The sequence below is a fragment of the Balaenoptera ricei genome, chromosome 1 (assembly GCF_028023285.1).
Source record: "Balaenoptera ricei isolate mBalRic1 chromosome 1, mBalRic1.hap2, whole genome shotgun sequence".
Classification (NCBI taxonomy): Eukaryota; Metazoa; Chordata; class Mammalia; order Artiodactyla; family Balaenopteridae; genus Balaenoptera; species Balaenoptera ricei.
In genome coordinates, this window is record NC_082639.1 from 31,855,029 (window position 1) to 31,872,075 (window position 17,047).

General features: G+C 42.7%; 1 protein-coding gene across 14 annotated transcripts in view; it reads left to right on the top strand.

The window, feature by feature from the left end:
- Positions 1-17,047, top strand: part of MACF1 (microtubule actin crosslinking factor 1) — a 333,257-nt gene that overhangs the window by 109,286 nt on the left and 206,924 nt on the right. For all 14 annotated transcript variants that reach the window (XM_059919504.1, XM_059919530.1, XM_059919491.1 and 11 more), the window contains exons 3-4: positions 11,192-11,281; positions 15,166-15,243. In XM_059919504.1, the coding sequence (XP_059775487.1) occupies positions 11,192-11,281; positions 15,166-15,243 (168 nt within the window). The remainder of the gene's footprint in view (positions 1-11,191; positions 11,282-15,165; positions 15,244-17,047) is intronic.

Here is a 17,047-nt window from a genome sequence, read left to right on the forward strand (position 1 = left end):
GGCGAGCGGGGGCTACTCTTCCTTGTGGTGTGCGGGCTTCTCATTGCTGTGGCTTCTCTTGTTGCAGAGCACAGGCTCCAAGGGCACGGGCTTCAGTAGTTGTGGCTCGTGGGCTCTAGAGCACAGGCTCAGTAGTTGTGGTGCGCGGGCTTAGTTGCTCCGCAGCATGTGGGATCTTCCCGGACCAGGGCTCGAACCCGTGTCCCCTGCATTGGCAGGCGGATTCTTAACCACTGTGCTACCAGGGAAGCCCTCACTGCTCCTTTAAAGCTCTCTTTTATGTTGCCTTCTAGGACACTGCTTTTTCCTCAGTTACCTCTTCCCTCCATGAATGCCTCTTTCACTGGCTTCTCTTCCTCTGTCTGAGTCCTCCATGTTGACGTTCCCTGGGTCCTAACCATTTTCTTGTTTTCTTCTCTGTATTCTTTGGCAGTCTCATTTGTGTTAGCCACGGGGATCATTCGGTTGCGTGGAATGCAAGGAATCATAAGTAGAAAGGGATACAGGGTGATCTCCAGAGTCTGGTGTCTGGATGCATTTGAACTTTATGAAGACTAAACTTTATTGGGCAGCTACTCTCTCTTTCTCTTTTTATGAGGCCTTGTGTTTCTTCATTTTTATATCTTTATGTGTGTCTCCTACATTTAGTTCTCTGCATTCCTCCCGTTGCTTGTGTGTGAGCCATGGTGGCTGTCCCTCAAATGGTAATGTAAACCCCTGCAGCTACATGATTCTAAAGACACAAACACAAGCGATCTGGTTAGGTGAGGTTTTCTTCTCCTCCGTGGGTCAGTGGTCTGTCGATTTAGTTCAGTAAACTATGGCCGGGGAGGTGGTTATATAAATCAAAACATGGCTCATTAGGGCCACTTGTTTAACTACAAATGAGGGCGATTTTCTAGCTACAAGATACAGATAAGGAGGTGATGATAGTGCCTTTTCCTGCATTCTTTCCTAAGCCCAGGACCTGTATCTCACAGTGTACTTGACACGGTCATCTGGATGTTATCCAGACATGTCCTATATTCAACACATCCCGAATTGCTCAGTATTTTCACTCATGTACCTAGCTGTCCAAGTTAGGAACCTAGAATCATACTATATTTAGTCCTGCCCATCATCTCTCCCTGTCACCAACTATAGTCAGTCACTTCGAACTCAGAAAGATGCTTGCATCTGGTTTCTCTTCTCCATCCCCATTACCTCTGTTCTAGTCCAGGACCTCTTCCTCTCTTGACCTGGCCATAATAGTTTCCTAATAAAGTTTTCTATAAGAACAAATGTAATGATAACGGTAGTAGTTTATTGAGTGCTTACTGTAAATCAGACTTCCTGTACTAAGTCTTTTACATGGATCATCTCATTTAATTCTTCACTGACCTTATGCTGTAGATTCTATTAATAGTCCCATTTTATCAGTGAGGTTCAGAGAGGTTAAATAACCTGTTCAAGGTCATACCACTAGAAAGAAGAAGAGCTAAAATACTAGAACTCAGGCAGCCTGAAGTCTAGCACCTGCACTCTTAACGTCTGCAGTACTGACACTGGTCTGCCTACCTTTCCAGGCTCACAGTGTCATATTCCCCTCAGACCTTAAGCTCTTGCTGAACTGTTTGCCATGCTATTTATGACTCTGTATCTTCGCTCATGGGGCTCCCTCTGCGTGGATTACCTTCCCCAACTCTGTTCTGCCTGGACAACACCAACTTAACACCTCCTCAATAGATATTTTCCTGACTCTCCCACCTGGAATTGACTGGCCTTTCCTTTGTGCCCTCCCTGTATTCGTTATGTACTTCCGTTATAGCACCTGCAACATTCATCTTTCTGCCAGATTGTAACTTGAAGGTTGATGTTGTGTCCTATTTTTTTAGTCGGGACAAAATAGATAGGGAGAAAAAAACCTGCAGTTTTCCTCTAATTTCTTCAACATTTACCAGTTAGTTGCCTCTAGTTTGGTGGCACATAACTCTGTCATGGTGCAGAGCCCTTCACAGCCTGTTTCCAACCAGGCATCGTCCCCTGCATAGCCTGTGCTGTAGCCGTACGAAACATCTCACTGCTTCCTAAACACTGTGTACTTTCATACCTCTTTGCTTATTCATTTCTCTCTCCCTTGAATGCATGTCTTGGCCTCATCTGCCTGGCCATCACCCACTTACCCTTCAAGGCCCAGGTCCAGTATCCCCTTCCTGAGGCTCTGACCTCCATCCCTTGGACTAAATTAATTGCAGCTCCATCTCTGTGCCATACCGCTTTGAAGAGATGGGCTTGTGTGTTCACACATCAGTGTCCTCTGCTCCTTGAAGGCTAGGGCTTCTGCTACTGTCTCAGCCAAGTACTGCACCCGGAGCATGAGAAGTATCCAGTAAGGATTTGTTACCTTGAGTAAATAATAGCTCAATAGTCTTTTTAGCTTACAAAGCATATTCTAATCTGACTTGATCCTTACAGTAACCCTGAAGGAGGTAAAGGTATTTTATCCTTTCAGTTTTAACAATTGAGGAAAGTGAGAATTAGAAGAATGAAGTGACTTTCCCAAGGTTATATAGCTAGTGAAGGATGGAGCTAAAGAGCAGTCATGAGTCTTCTGGCCGGAATTACTTGCTGTTACTATTAAATATGCCCCCACCTTGCTCTGCTTTCATACCTCATCTCTTAACAATTGGAAGAACAGAATTCATCCTGCCTCAGGCTTGTCCCCCTAAACTTTGTAGTTGGATGCAAATGCTCTGGCTCCCTGCTCTTCACTTGTAGCTGATGTTGCCTGTTGAACCTCTGCCTCAGTGCTGTGTGATGACAGGAGGCCCAGGGAGGGAGAAACTAGACGAACACATCATAGCATTGTTAGAAATTGGAGGCCAGCCAGAGCTTTACTTAAATCCTTGGCAATTTTTCATCTTTTCTCAGGCCCCCAGCCTTACAGTTCCAATGGCATTTTCTCATCTTGGAATATTTCACGGAGATTCACTGCTCATCAGAATCATAGCTCCATGTTGGAATTCTTTGAACTTTGGGCTGAGAATTAGGGATCAAGATCTGTTTTTTGTAATTCAGGCATCCTTTGCTTTGCTCCACAAGTACACGTGAACTACATTAGTGTTGCCATTGGCAAGTAGAATGATGTAAGATCAAAACAACCAAGTCCCTCAAGTTCTAGATTTAGTCGACCTAATGTCTTGGATTCCCAAATATCTCTTTAGGAAACAGTTTGTTCTTGCATAAGCAAATCAATTCCTCTTTATTAGCTGAGAACACTGTTGGTCCAATCATAAAAGAGATTTAAGGATGTAAGCATCTGAAATATATAATTAACCTAATTTTAGAACACAAGTCCTACAAATCGAAGAGTTCTGCTCATATGCCAGAACCATCAAAAATAAAAACTTAAGAGTTTTAAGTGAGATTTTATTTACATTATCCTTGATATGTCTCTGGATTCTTGTAGCTGATAAAGTATCCCAAAGAGAACTTCAAGAAAGGCTGAGATGATGAGACAGAACTGAGAGCATGAGCTCCTGAGAAAGAGGAGGAAGGCTTTCTCTGGTCGGTTTCTACTGACTGGGGACGTTAGTGGGTAGAAAGGAAGGAAAGCATTTAATCTAACAGATGGACTAGTTCTTTCCATCTTTAGTCATGTACACAGTCTAGAAGCAACTGGCCTTCCTGGAATTTTAGTTAAGAATTCCAGATAAACCAGCAAAAGTTTTTAACTCCAAAGTTTTACTAACGTTCTCAATTTTTCTCCGCCTGTTTGAGGCTCTCTAGCTGAACACAGGGTGGGAGAATGCTCTAATGGTTGCAGGCACCCTCTCCTGTGCAGCCTCTGTGCTGTGGCCACGTGAGATGGAGACTGGCAGTGGAGTGTAATTTAAGAGATTGATGGAGTCGTGCTGGTCAGATGCTGAGGAGAGGAGTGTTGCCTTTGTTGCCCAACTGTGACTGTGTGGTGGTGGTTTGTGACCATGCCTGCCTAGACCTGAGTTTTCAGGGCTTGATTTCACCCTGAATGCATCTCGACCCCCACTGAAGGTTTTGGTTCTACATTTGGACTTGGATTCTCTACTCCCTGAGCATTAGTGCCTGCCTATTAAGTAAAGATACCCTTGGTGGATTTTAGAATCCTCCTCATCCTCAGAGAATCTTTGTTAATCAGGGTTGGCTGTTACCACTGTCAGATTCCTTAAAACTTAAGGAACTCTCAAAACAGAGAGGCGATAGGATTCTCATCTGCAAAGAGCCTCACACTTTGCTCCCCCATCGCACTCTACTTACTCCAAAAGGGACTCTCAGCCCCCACTCTTATTCCCTGCGTTCGAGCACGGTTCTCTCCAGAGTGAAAAGTCTGTGACAACTGTTATCTGTGTTTTTTAGTATTGGGCTTTTCTGGAGGATAAATTTGGCCTTTGAATCAGTATGGAATTTTCCCTCTTACAGTTTAGAAATCTGTAAATTCAGAAATCCATCTGAAGCTACTAGGCTCACTCTTACTTTCCCTATATCTTTTAATAAGTGTAGATGAGAGTAAATGACAGACTCTTCTCTTTAAAACTTTCCCCTCTGACCTATATATTGCTCTTCAACATAATGTGGATCAAGGAAGTTGAGCCGCTTGTGTTTTAAGAGTCTTCGAGCAAAACTTTTCCAGATCAGGCTTTCTGCAGGTGTTAAAGAATACTACATGACAATCCTTGGTTCTTTTTTTGCAGGGGGGCTCTTATAATTTAATAATGTTGTTAATATGTTGTTTCTACCCTTCAGGCATCATGGAAGCCTTGTGAGGGGAAGGAGCCCTGAACTCAGAGTCAAGAGGCAGTGATCTGACACTTTCCAGCTAAATGGTCTTACAAAGTTATTTAACTTCTCTAGACAATGCTTTTCTCATCTGTAAACTGAGTATATTAGAGTTAAGTAATCTTTAAAGTCCCTTTGGGCTCAGATTCTGATTCCAAGCACTTAAGTGCAATTTATTCTCTTTGCTAAAGCCACTTAGAAATTGGGGGAAGCTGTTTATTTTTTCATAACTTCAAGCCAATCTTTTAAAAATTGGGAGAGCAGAGTTTTCCTTGGCTTACTAATGCATGGTGATTGGGGAGGATTGGCTTGGTCTCAAAATTTAGTCATTCATTAATTTTTTTTTTTTTTTGGCTGTCTTGGGTCATTGTTACTGTGCGTGGGTTTTCTCCAGTTGTGGTGAGCGGGGGCTACTCTTTGTTGAGGTGCGCAGGCTTCTCATTATGGTGGCTTCTCTTGTTGCGGAGCATGGGCTCTAGGCGCGTGGGCTTCAGTAGTTGTGGCACACGGGCTCAGTAGTTGTGGCACACGGGCTTAGTTGCTCCCTGGCATGTGGGATCTTCCCGGACCAGGGCTCGAACCCGTGTCTCCTGCATTGGCAGGTGGATTCTTAACCACTGCACCATGAGGGAAGCCCCATACATTAATTTTTAAAAATAGCTATGTTGAGATTTAATTCACATATCACATAATTCACCCATTTAAAGTGTACATTTCAATGGCTTTTATTGTATTCACAGAGTTTCGCAGCCATCACCACAATCAATTTTAGAATATTTTCCTCATCCCCCAAAAGAAACCCCGTACCCTTTAATCATTATCCCTAACCAACCCTCATCCTCTCCCCCAGCCCTAGGCAACCACCAATCTACTATCGGTCTCTATAGATTTGCTGATTCTAGATATCTCATATAAATTGAATCATACAATACGTGGTTCTTTGTAAGTGCCTTCTTTCACATATCATAATATTTAGGCATTTGGATTTATTTTCACTTTTTGGCTATTGTGAACAATGAATGCTGCTATGAACATTCATACATGTACAAGTTTGTTTTTTTTTCTGGACATATGTTTTTAATTCTCTTGGATATATACCTAGGAGTGGAATTACTGAGTCGTATGGTAACTTGTGTTTAGCCTTTTGAGGAACTGTCAGACTGTTTTCCAAAGCAGCTGCATCCTTTTACATTCTCACTGGGAGTGTATGAGGGTTCCAGTTTCTCTATAGCCTCATCAACACTTATTATCTGTCTTTTTGATTATAGCCATCCTAGTGGTTGTGAAGTGGTATCTCCCTGTAGTTTGATTTACATTTTCCTTATTGCTAATGATATTGAGCATCTTTTCATGAGTTTGTTAGCCATTTGTACATATTCCTTGGAGATTTCTAAAGAACTAATTTTGATGGTGATTTTCACAGGGAGTACAAACAGGCAAGGACCTGGATAGTTGAAGTTTTCCACTCATCTTGTTTGTTAACAGAGCAGCATGATTATTTGTTGGTAAGAAACATATATATGGATGACTCCTGAGCACTCTTGGCTTCACTTGGCTGCCTCTATTGCTTTTCTGGTGCTTAGTCCACCAGACTTTTTCTTAGGAGATTTGTGGAAAACTTCAGAGGCAACGTAGCATGTACAAAAACGGTGAAGGCTTTAGAAGGGGGCAGACCTGGATTTGATTGGCCTGGTCATTAAGCTGTATGATCTTGGTATGTTAATTGAGCCCTCCGAATCCCCCCTCTGCATCTGAAAATTTTTTGATGTAAAAGCACTAGTAAGTGTTAGCTAGTTCTTTTTTTTTTTAATTATCATAGTTCCTTATTTTTTTATTATTTATTTTTATTTTTATTTTATTTTTGGCTCTGTTGGATCTTTGTTGCTGCACGTGGGCTTTCTCTAGTTGCGGCGAGTGGGGGCTGCTCCTCGTTGCGGTGCGTGGGCTTCTCATTGCGGTGGCTTCTCTTGTTGCGGAGCATGGGCTCTAGGCGTGCGGGCTTCAGTAGTAGTGGCTCGCGGGCTCTAGAGCGCAGGCGCAGTAGTTGTGCACGGGCTTAGTTGCTCCACGGCATGTGGGGTCTTCCTGGACCAGGGCTCGAACCCGTGTCCCCTGCATTGGCAGGCGGATTCTTAACCACTGCGCCACCAGGGAAGCCCCTAGTTCTTTATCCTTCTCTAGGCAGAGCTGTGTCCAATATGCTTCAGAAACAGACTACTGTTCTCTGTTGAAAATTATCCGAGAAAAAAAAAATCTCACTACACTCCCTTTCCCCATTACTTTTGTCTATATCTCTCTACTGGTTTTCATAGTTACTTAGTTATTATAATCACACAAAGACTGAGAAACAGTAAACTAGGTCTCATCTAAATTTCTTGTAAGATGGTTGAATTTTGCTATTCACAGGTGTAAAACATAACCTGAATTTTCAGAAGGAGATATTGGGGCCTTGATATAAAACTAACTTTACATTTCAAGTACTTCCTTTTTCTTTTCAGCACTCCATGGTGTTTGGTATCCTATTGATAACACGATCTCACCTGGTCCACAACCCTATGTAATTTATTTAAATAATTACTTGATGACCACTCCCGATTTTTATACCCTATGTTCAGGTCTTACCTGTCAAAAATAAATCCCTCATTATTGTTTCTTCTCTTCTTTTTTTTTTATAAATTTATTTTGTTTTATTTATTTATTTTTGGCTTCGTTGGGTCTTTGTTGCTGCACGTGGGCTTCCTCTAGTTGCGGCGAGTGGGGGCTACTCTTCGTTGCGGTGCGCGGGCTTCTCATTGCGGTGGCTTCTCTTGTTGCGGAGCACGGGCTCTAGGCGTGCGGGCTTCAGTAGTTGTTGCACGTGGGCTCAGTAGTTGTGGCTCGTGGGCTCCAGAGCACAGGCTCAGTAGTTGTTGCGCACGGGCTTAGTTGCTCCACGGCATGTGGGATCTTCCCGGACCAGGGCTCGAACCCGTGCCCCCTGCATTGGCAGGCAGATTCTTAACCACTGCACCACCAGGGAAGTCCCTGTTTCTTCTCTTCTTAATCCTAATATCAAGTATTTAATAATTTCTGACTTTTTCAAACCTACTATTCATTTAAAATCTGATTTCCATTCCACCACTCTCTAGAAAATTATTCTCACAAAAAGCACTCTTATTTGTAGGAAAATTCAGAAAGCCTTTCTTAGTCTTCATCCTCCTTGTCCTGTAGCATTTGATACTGGTGATCATCTCTTCCTTGATTATACTTTCTTGGTTTGTTGCCTACCTCTTTCACTGCCTTTTCCCCTACCTGCCCCCCTCCTTTGTTGATTGCTTTCCCGGCTCCTGCCTTCTAATTTTGGCTCTTCCCTCAGGCTCAGTCCTTAGCACTCTGCTCTTCTTTTTTGCCCTAACCCAGAAAGCCCAACATTTCCCATGTCTTTAGCTAGCACCTCTATGCGTATGACTTCTAAACTTAAGTTCTCAGCTGCCCCAGGTTAAATTCTGGTATTTTCAGCTGCTTCAAGAACATTTCCATTTGTAGCTCCTTTGCTGTTGTTTTAAATTCAACATACTTCAAATTGAACTTGTCAAATCAAACTTCCTTTCCAACTCTTATGACCTGCTAATTTCTTGAGTGGTGCACTGTGGTTGAACCCTTGGACCCACGTGAGGGAGGGGTCTTGAAATCTTAGAGCCACTGGTGTGTTGGAGTCAACTGTCATGGGCTCATGAGAGCCCAATATTAAACTTTCAGGAATTTTGTGAGCTATTTGCTAAGCACAGCTATTATTAAAAATTAAATTATGTAAACTTACAATTAAATAAATTATATTTTAAATAAAGGTAATAAATATTCAAAGCTCATCACTTCAGTTACTTTACTATGTTATTACCATCTGTGCTCTTGAGGTCAGTTATGTGTGTTGTATCTCTCTGATGGAAATTCTATATATTGGTGTGCTACTGTACATTTCTTCCCAACATTGCTTTTAGTGATATTATATTAATAGCTTGAAATTGGTCATTTCAAGAGAGTATTTACACCATGGAAATCAACAAGTGATACAAGTCTGAGGTAAATGTATTGTTTCATTCATTGTCTAAACTTAAGAAAGTGAGGGAGAAAATGTTAATATTGCAGATTAAACTAAAATGTGTGTCATATTGTCAGTAGCACAAAAAAATTGAAGAAATATTCTTTAAATATTTGAAACCTATATTTAATTTTTAAATATTTGAAACCTATTATTCAGTTTATCATGAACCATTTTCTCCAGTTGGGTTATCTACCTGTCAACTTCTTATTCCTTCACACACACGTACAAACATGCATGTCTTGCATGTTTCCACCCCTATACCTAGCCTTATGTGGTTTTCCCCTCCTCTTTCTTTCTATCAAACATTTTCTAATCCTTCAAGTCCTTTCTTTTCTAGGAAGTTTACTGAGATGTTTCCAGCCTTTATCTTTTCTGATTTGCAATCTGTTTTGAATGCTAGAATATTATAGTTGGAAAGGACTTATAGTTCAGTCTTCCAGGTGAATGTAGAAATTCCAATATCCTAGTCTCTGCTTGAAAAACTCCAGTGACCAGAAATCCACTATTCTGAGAGTAACCCTTTCTCTTATTGTCTAGAAAATTATTTGTGTTGGAAAGAATCTTCTTCCTTGTAATTTCCAATTGTCTTCTGATTCTGTGTTTGAGCATATCACTCAGTGAAGTTGTCACTAGACTTGGAATGAATCAGTCACTTTAGGCACTTCCTACAGCTATGTGACCATAACTTCTCAGAGCCTTAGCTTCCTCAGTTTCTGTTATAGAATGGGAGTAATAAATAAACTTCACAGGGCAGTTGTTTGGATTAAGTAAATAAAATGAGATTATGTCTGGTTACAAAGCATTGTAGTAATGGCAAAGACTAATATCAGAAAGACCAAACTGAGGCCAGTTTTTCCACTTGTGACCTTAGGCAAGTTACTTAACCTCTTTGTGCCTCATTTCCTCATGTGTAAAACAGGAATAATAATACCTACCTTATGGATATGAGGGATAGATGAGATAACATCTAAAGCATTAGCACAATGTTTGACATTACCCACACATTTTCCTAAAGTGATATTTATTTGTTTTTGCATAGTTTCAGTTATAAAATTAGAATTGTTTTTTCCCAAAAGGAAAGTAATTCTCAAGTTCACTATTAGAAGTATTTGGTAAGGGGCTTCCCTGGTGGTGCAGTGGTTAAGAATCCGCCTGCCAATGCAGAGGACACGGGTTCAAGCCCTGGTCCAGGAAGATCCCACATGCCGCGGAGCAACTAAGCCCGTGTGCCACAACTACTGAGCCTGCGCTCTGGAGCCCGCGGTCCACAGCTACTGAAGCCCGCGTGCCACAACTGCTGAAGCCCACGTGCCACAACTACTGAAGCCCACGTGCTTAGAGCCCGTGCTCTGCAACAAGAGAAGCCACCGCAGTGAGAAAACCGCACACTGCAACGAAGAGTAGCCCCCACTCACTGCAACTAGAGAAAGCCCGCGCGGAGCAACGAAGACCCAACTCAGCCAAAAATAAATTAAAAAAAAATAAGTATTTGGTAAGAAAAGGGTTAAATTAAGGTACACCGTATGGAATACTGGGTATCTAGCATTTTAGTTTCCTTCGTAGCACTCTGGAAGGCTTTTCTGACTCTGACTGGTCTCATCTGTCCATCATTGGCCGTCATATCACATTTTGGTCCATAATAATTCCTGAGATGTTTCAGGATGATTAAGACTCCCCATCCCTAGTCCAAACTTGCTGGAGTATTTTTCATGGTTGGCTAGAGTGTGTAATGGATCTGGCCTCAATTTATTAATTATAAATTTACTTATTTATTTTATATTTATTTTTGGCCGCGTTGTGTCTTTGTTGCTGCGCGTGGGCTTTCTCTAATTGTGGTGAGTGGGGGCTACTGTTCATTGCCGTGCGTGGGCTTCTCATTGCGGTGGCTTCTCTTATTGCGGAGCATGGGCTCTAGGCATATGGGCTTCAGTAGTTGTGGCTCACAGGCTCAGTAGTTGTGGCTTGTGGGCTCTAGAGCGCAGGCTCAGTAGTTGTGGCGCACGGGCTTAGTTGCTCCGTGGCATGTGGGATCTTCCTGGACCAGACCTCGAACCGTGTCTCCTGCATTGGCAGGCGGATTCTTAACCACTGTGCCACCAGGGAAGTCCCTGGCCTCAATTTAAAAAAAACACACATACACTTCTGTTGTGTTACCATTTCATATGTATTGTACTCCAACCTGAAAATTCCTGAATTTTTTGTTGTTTCCAGTTTCAAATTCTTTAATTGTGTTTACCTAGGACCAGAGATTCTTGTGTAGATAATAAAATAATTCAAGATAGAATAAAAATCAGTCTGTTTCACTCTCATGCACAGGTCCGGAAGCACATCAATGATCTTTATGAAGATCTGCGGGATGGCCATAACCTGATCTCTCTGCTGGAGGTCCTCTCAGGCATCAAACTGGTGAGCTTTCTCTTCTCCTAATGAGTTAACCTCACAGGTGTGGCCCTATTAATGACATATGGGTCCACCTTGTTGCGTGCTAGGGCAGTGGCTGTCACTGTGTGCTCTGTTACATGGGAGGAAAAAGTAGAAGAGGTAATTGGCGGACTTTATTTCTAACTCAGACTTAACACTTTATAAATGATATAATTTCATCTTAATTTAACCTGATGTATCATATATTCTCATTTCTTGATGGAATCAGGTATCAGTTCTATTCCTTTCATATTTGCATGTTTTCTCCTTACTTGTTCTTTATCTATTTATAGATGCTAGTGTTTCAGGAATAGCAGATTTACGTTTAAAGATTTTTGAATAAGGTGTATTTTTCTTGCTACAGCTTTATTTCTAGTCTATATAGACTCCTCCTATTTTCGCTTCTACTATGAATTGTTCTATTTCTATATTCAACAAAGACCTGAAATTTACATTTAAAAGCCCAGGTGTTTAGGGTCATTTTGTCCCAAATCACCCCACTTTCTCCCTTCTGGGATTCACTGTCTTTCGCAGGGTTGGAGAAGTGCTGAAGTTGGATGTCTGAGCATAGCCCCAGACGGAGTACATCTGGGCTCCTTGGATAATTAAACATGCCTGCTTCCTCCCCAGATGTATTAAATGTGGCTTGTGGAAACACTTACCTATCTGAGGGCAAAGGCTGTCTGAACCTCTTGGCTCATGAGTTCTTATCTTCACTTTGTTTGAGGGATCAGCGTAACCTTGCTGTGGGCTAATTGTTTCCTATATGGGAGCCTAATGGAAGCCTGTGATCCTGTGCAGCTCCTGCTCTATCTCGAGTGTTGTAGACAACATACTTTTCATTTAGAAAATGCCAGGAAACACCTGTGAGGGAGGAGCGCTCTGGAGAGGCACACAGCTCGAGGAGCTGGTGGAGCCAGAGTGCTCACCGCCTTTGGTGAATTCTTAGTCATTGTTTGTTGTGTTTCAAGGGCAGGATTTGGCACATTAGATTTCACTCCCTAAGTAATAGCTTCTTCCACGGTTGGAGCTTGCCTTCCCCTGGGGCCTTTGTTTTGGTTTCACTTTTGTTTTGGTCTTACAATAGAATTAATTTTATAATGTTTAATGGCCTAAAATTGACAGATGCTTTTATTAACATAGCCAGTACATATGAATTCTAGTTCTTCTCTGGCCCTCATTTATAAATCTCCTAAGTAATCAGAATTTTACTTTCACTGTGCTGGACTTAACAGTGCTCACGAAGTTATATTTTGGGCAATTTGGCTGGTATATTTGATGAACTTGTAGTGATTTTATATTGAAAAGTGATCCTTTTCAGTGATGTTGCTTAAAAAACAGGTTAAAACCACTCCAATCTAATTTCTTTTCCTAACCTTTGAAAACCTACAGGTGTTTATGGAGATAGTCGTAAAATATCATCTTTTCACCAAAAACCACCCAAATATGTCTTTCATGGTTATTCTCATCATCCTCTCTGCTTTACTTGATTCACAGAAGTAGGGAGGGTGGGTGGCTGTGGAGAATTAAAGCTGTGTTTCAACATAAGAAGTGTTCAATATAACCATCTGCTCTGGTTTTAATTTGGTTTTTGCATCTTTCTGGAGGTGGGAGGGTATTTTCTTATTTATTTTCACCTTTTTTTTTCCTGCATTCATTTCCTTGTCATTTATGTGTTGTGAATTTCCTGTTACTCTGTCGTGTCTTTGTCTTGGTTGGTGGCCAAAGGAGCCAGCAGGGCTGAAGACCCTCCGTCTGGTGAGCATGCCCTCCTGGCGCCATACAAACAGCGAGGAGCAGGAGGAGGAAGATGATGATGATGTAGTAGGTCCTCCTGGGGACACCAGCATCCCAGCCGGCACTGCAGGGCCATCAGAGAGTTTGGGGTTCTCTAGGTCTCCAAGTAGCTCAGTTACCAGTTGCCTTCTTCCCTGTCCACCTGGGAATTTGGGTCCCATAGAAAGTGGTTAAAACTAATTGTGCCCCTTGCCACTGTTAGATGATCCTGGAGTGGGAATTGTTTCGCTTATCTGAGAGTAGCTGGCACAGAAAGAATAATGGTGTTTGGTGGCATCAAGTCCCTTTGTGACCTGGAGACCCATGGCTTTCTGGTGGCCTTGCTATGTTGTCTGAGTCTAGATTGCAGAATCGTGGGAAGCTTAGTTGACAGCATGACAGTTATTGCTTATGACTCCACACTCCAGACTAACGGGGACTCTCCATCTCTCTGGCCTCCAGGTTCTCACCACACACCATGTCATTTGTTTTCAGAAGAGCCTGTTGTTTGCAAACCACTCACTGCATGGAGATACTCTGCTTGGTCAATAACATCTCTAGTTGCTGTAGAGGACAGATATTTAACTTGCATGTTCTTAAGGGTATTTTTGGTGGGGAGTACTTAGGAATAAAGATTAGAGTGTGTAAGAGGGCCATTTTCTGCTTGCAGGCTTTAAGTTATAGCCTATGATCTTTCTCCAGAAATAGGGATTAGGCAGTATCCCCATTCCCTGTCCTCTTAAAGTCATCTTTTCACCTCATTGATCTCCCTTCCCATTGCCTTAGAGTCTTCAGTTGCACAGGCTCTGTCATCTTCTAAGCTATAGTCACAATTAGTTTAGCTGAAATGACTGAGAAGAGGTTCTCACTAAGAAGATTTTTCCTAAAACTTTGACTTATGAAGTTATCCTGTTTCACAGAGAGGCCTCATCCTCTCTGTCGATTACTCTGGTTTGGGAGTTTTGCTTAGAAGGGTTAGGGGACCCCCACGGAGATGCTTCCACCCCATCTTTCCACGTGGTGGGTTACTTTTTGCCCATTTCAACCTGGGGCAGTGTTTCTTCTGTGCAGGTGCCCACAACAGAGCTACCTTGTATTTTATTGGCCTTTAATTAGTACCAATTTGACATTTACAAATGAATTGGGTATGATCTAGTGAGAGTAATGTTATAGTCCCAATTGTAGTAAAATAAAAACAACATTGGAAAGTGAGCAGGAGAAAATGTTCCAGAGGTAGGTAGCCGTCCCTGCCTGTACCCACTGGGGAAACAGACTTCCTGCACTTCTGGATGGATAGGAGTTGAGCAGTGGACGAGGCGGTGGGGACGGGCACCAGGGGCACTGGGTGAAGGTGGGCCTCTCCCCTGTGGCTTGTATGACATCCAGAACTGAGTGACTGGCAGGAAATACCTTTCTTTGGAGGACCATGTTGAACAGCCCTACATCTTCAAGGTCTTGTTTGCTCTGGGTGTTTCATACTGGGGTAAAGGGTGGCTTTGCTACACCAGCACCCATCTTCCTAGAAAATAGGTTTCTTCCTGATTTCTGCCTTCCATTTTAGGTTTTTTCACTTGCTTGTTGAGCATGTGTAACTCCTCATTCCCTAGTATAAAATTGGCTACCTCTAGTTTCTTTTGCCAGGTTTGTAATACAGTTGGCTCTGTCCATTACTGTGCAGTATGCAATTAGGACTTTCTACCCTTCCTTACAATAGCATTTAACTGCGATTCTGGGAGCCATAGAGGCAAGTCTTTGTTCCCATTAACGTCACATCCAGAATCAAGTTCTGCCACGTACGACAGCAGAAGAACCCGTAGAGGAGCTGCGGCACTACCTAAGCGTTTGCATTCACACGGGCTGTGTGTTCACGGGGATCCTAGTGGTAAACAAGGCATTCTGGAGCCTCAGCAAGCATGGTGAAAACACACACGGGTCCTGCCCTGGGGGGTGCTTTATGTGATGCTCCCACGCCTGGCTTCAATCATGAGGAATTCTTTGTGGTCTTTCAGTCCTTGAAATGAAAGAGGAAAGAGGTCTGCATGGGTAAATTGGTGCAGCTGAAATTAACATCCCTTTTGTTTGTTTGTTTGCAGCCCCGGGAGAAGGGCAGGATGCGTTTTCACAGGCTGCAGAATGTGCAGATTGCCCTGGACTTCCTAAAGCAGCGACAGGTAAGAGTATCCCGTGTGTTCCCCATTCTGCCAGGGAATGTTGGCATCGGTTCCCTAAATGTTCTCAGTGCCCCTGGTAAGTCCTCAGTAAATCTGACCGATGCCGTTCTGAGCCTTACTTGCTAGTGAGCAGCTGTATTGTGTTTGGACAAATCCTTTGGTGTTCCTTACATAGAGTTTGTGGCCTGTCTGAGGGGGAGAGTCTTAGAGAAGAGCACGATATGAAAGGTTGACTCACCTCGGGTGGAGGTCAAAGGGAAGATGAAAAATAAACCAGCACAGAAGATGGGAAAAGGTACATCGTCTAGGAAGAGGGAAAACCAGAGTGCTCCATCATCATGAGAACTGGGTGAGGGGATGGTCAGGGTGGCTGAACGGCACATGGAGCTGAGGGGAAGGTCTCAGCTGTGCAGCACTGGTGACTTAAGAGAACAGTCTTAATAGAGCAGAAGAGTATTTAGGACATAGTAAAGAAGCTTTTCCCTCCCTAGATAAAGAAGGAAGATGGCAACATATTTTTAGACATAGTGGGAGAAGGCAGTGAAGAGAGGAAAACAGAATGAGAGTGAGGAGGAGTACGAGTCAGAGCATGTTAGCCCCGGAAGGTGCCTTGGAGATCCTCTAGTCCAGCCTTTTTGTTTCATACGAAAGGAAACTGAGAAATGACCCGCCCCAGATCACACAAGGTAGAGCAAAGCTGGGACTTCCACCCAGGTCTCCTGACATTTGTTTAATGCTCCTTCCGTGCTGCTTTCTACACACGTTTCTTCCTCCCATTGCTTCCTAATTGATGCAGCCAAGCCCAGGGATTGAGGGATGAGATACAGAGTACAGCTGACGTGGTTTCTTTGAAAAAGAAAGGAAAAAATGCCTCTTCTGAGATACAGGGAGGAGGAAGGAAGGAGGGATAAAGACACAGAGAAAGTTTGTGGAGAGGAGGAAGGTGGATGGATGAGGGAGTCAGAGATCATCTGCTTAGAGAGCTGTTTGGAAAGATTTATTATAGCTGCAGTCGCCAGGCAACAGCACCGGTCACGATGACATTAGATGGTACATATGTTTTTGGAGTTAGTTCATTTTTGTCACTCTTATCAGTAATTCTCATTAACTTGGGAAATTCTTTTTCTGTGTACTCCTATAGCAGTTTGCTTCTAATATAATACTTACTACTTTGTTATTTCTCTGTTTGCTCTAATGCATTGTAGGCCCGTGAGGACAGGGAACGTGATCTTACTTAACATTTTTATCTTCATCACCTGTCATCATGAATGGTCCATAATCAGCACTTAATAATATTTGTTGAATAAATTGATAAATGAAAAGAGGTAGGAGAAGTGGAGGCTGACGTGTTTAGGGGACCAGAGAGAGCAGCGTTGGAATGTCTGTATGTAGAGTTACAGGAAACCAGAGAGGGCCTTAATGGGCAAAAGGTGAATTGAGGAGAACTGATTAGCTAGAAATGTAAATAAGGATGGAGAGGAGATTGGTTACTCGGCTACAGTAAAAATGTGAGAGGTTAACAGTGGACACAGAGAAGGGCAGAGAGAACTCTAGAGCAGTTCTTGCTTATGGTGAGGTTGTAGCTGTGCAGGTGTCCAAAGCAGACTGAAAATGAAAGTCATCAGAAGTGGGAAGGCAGACTAGTTGTACAGATGGGTGATACTTGGGTCATCGAGATGAGTGTGACAGTTACCAAGAAAGGTGGTAGAAGATGAGGTAGGAAAGGTAGGAGTTAGGTGTGAAGTCTCCAAGGAACAGATTGGCAGAGGTTGGAAGGTGGCTTGGCCAAGGAAGGTAGACTTCA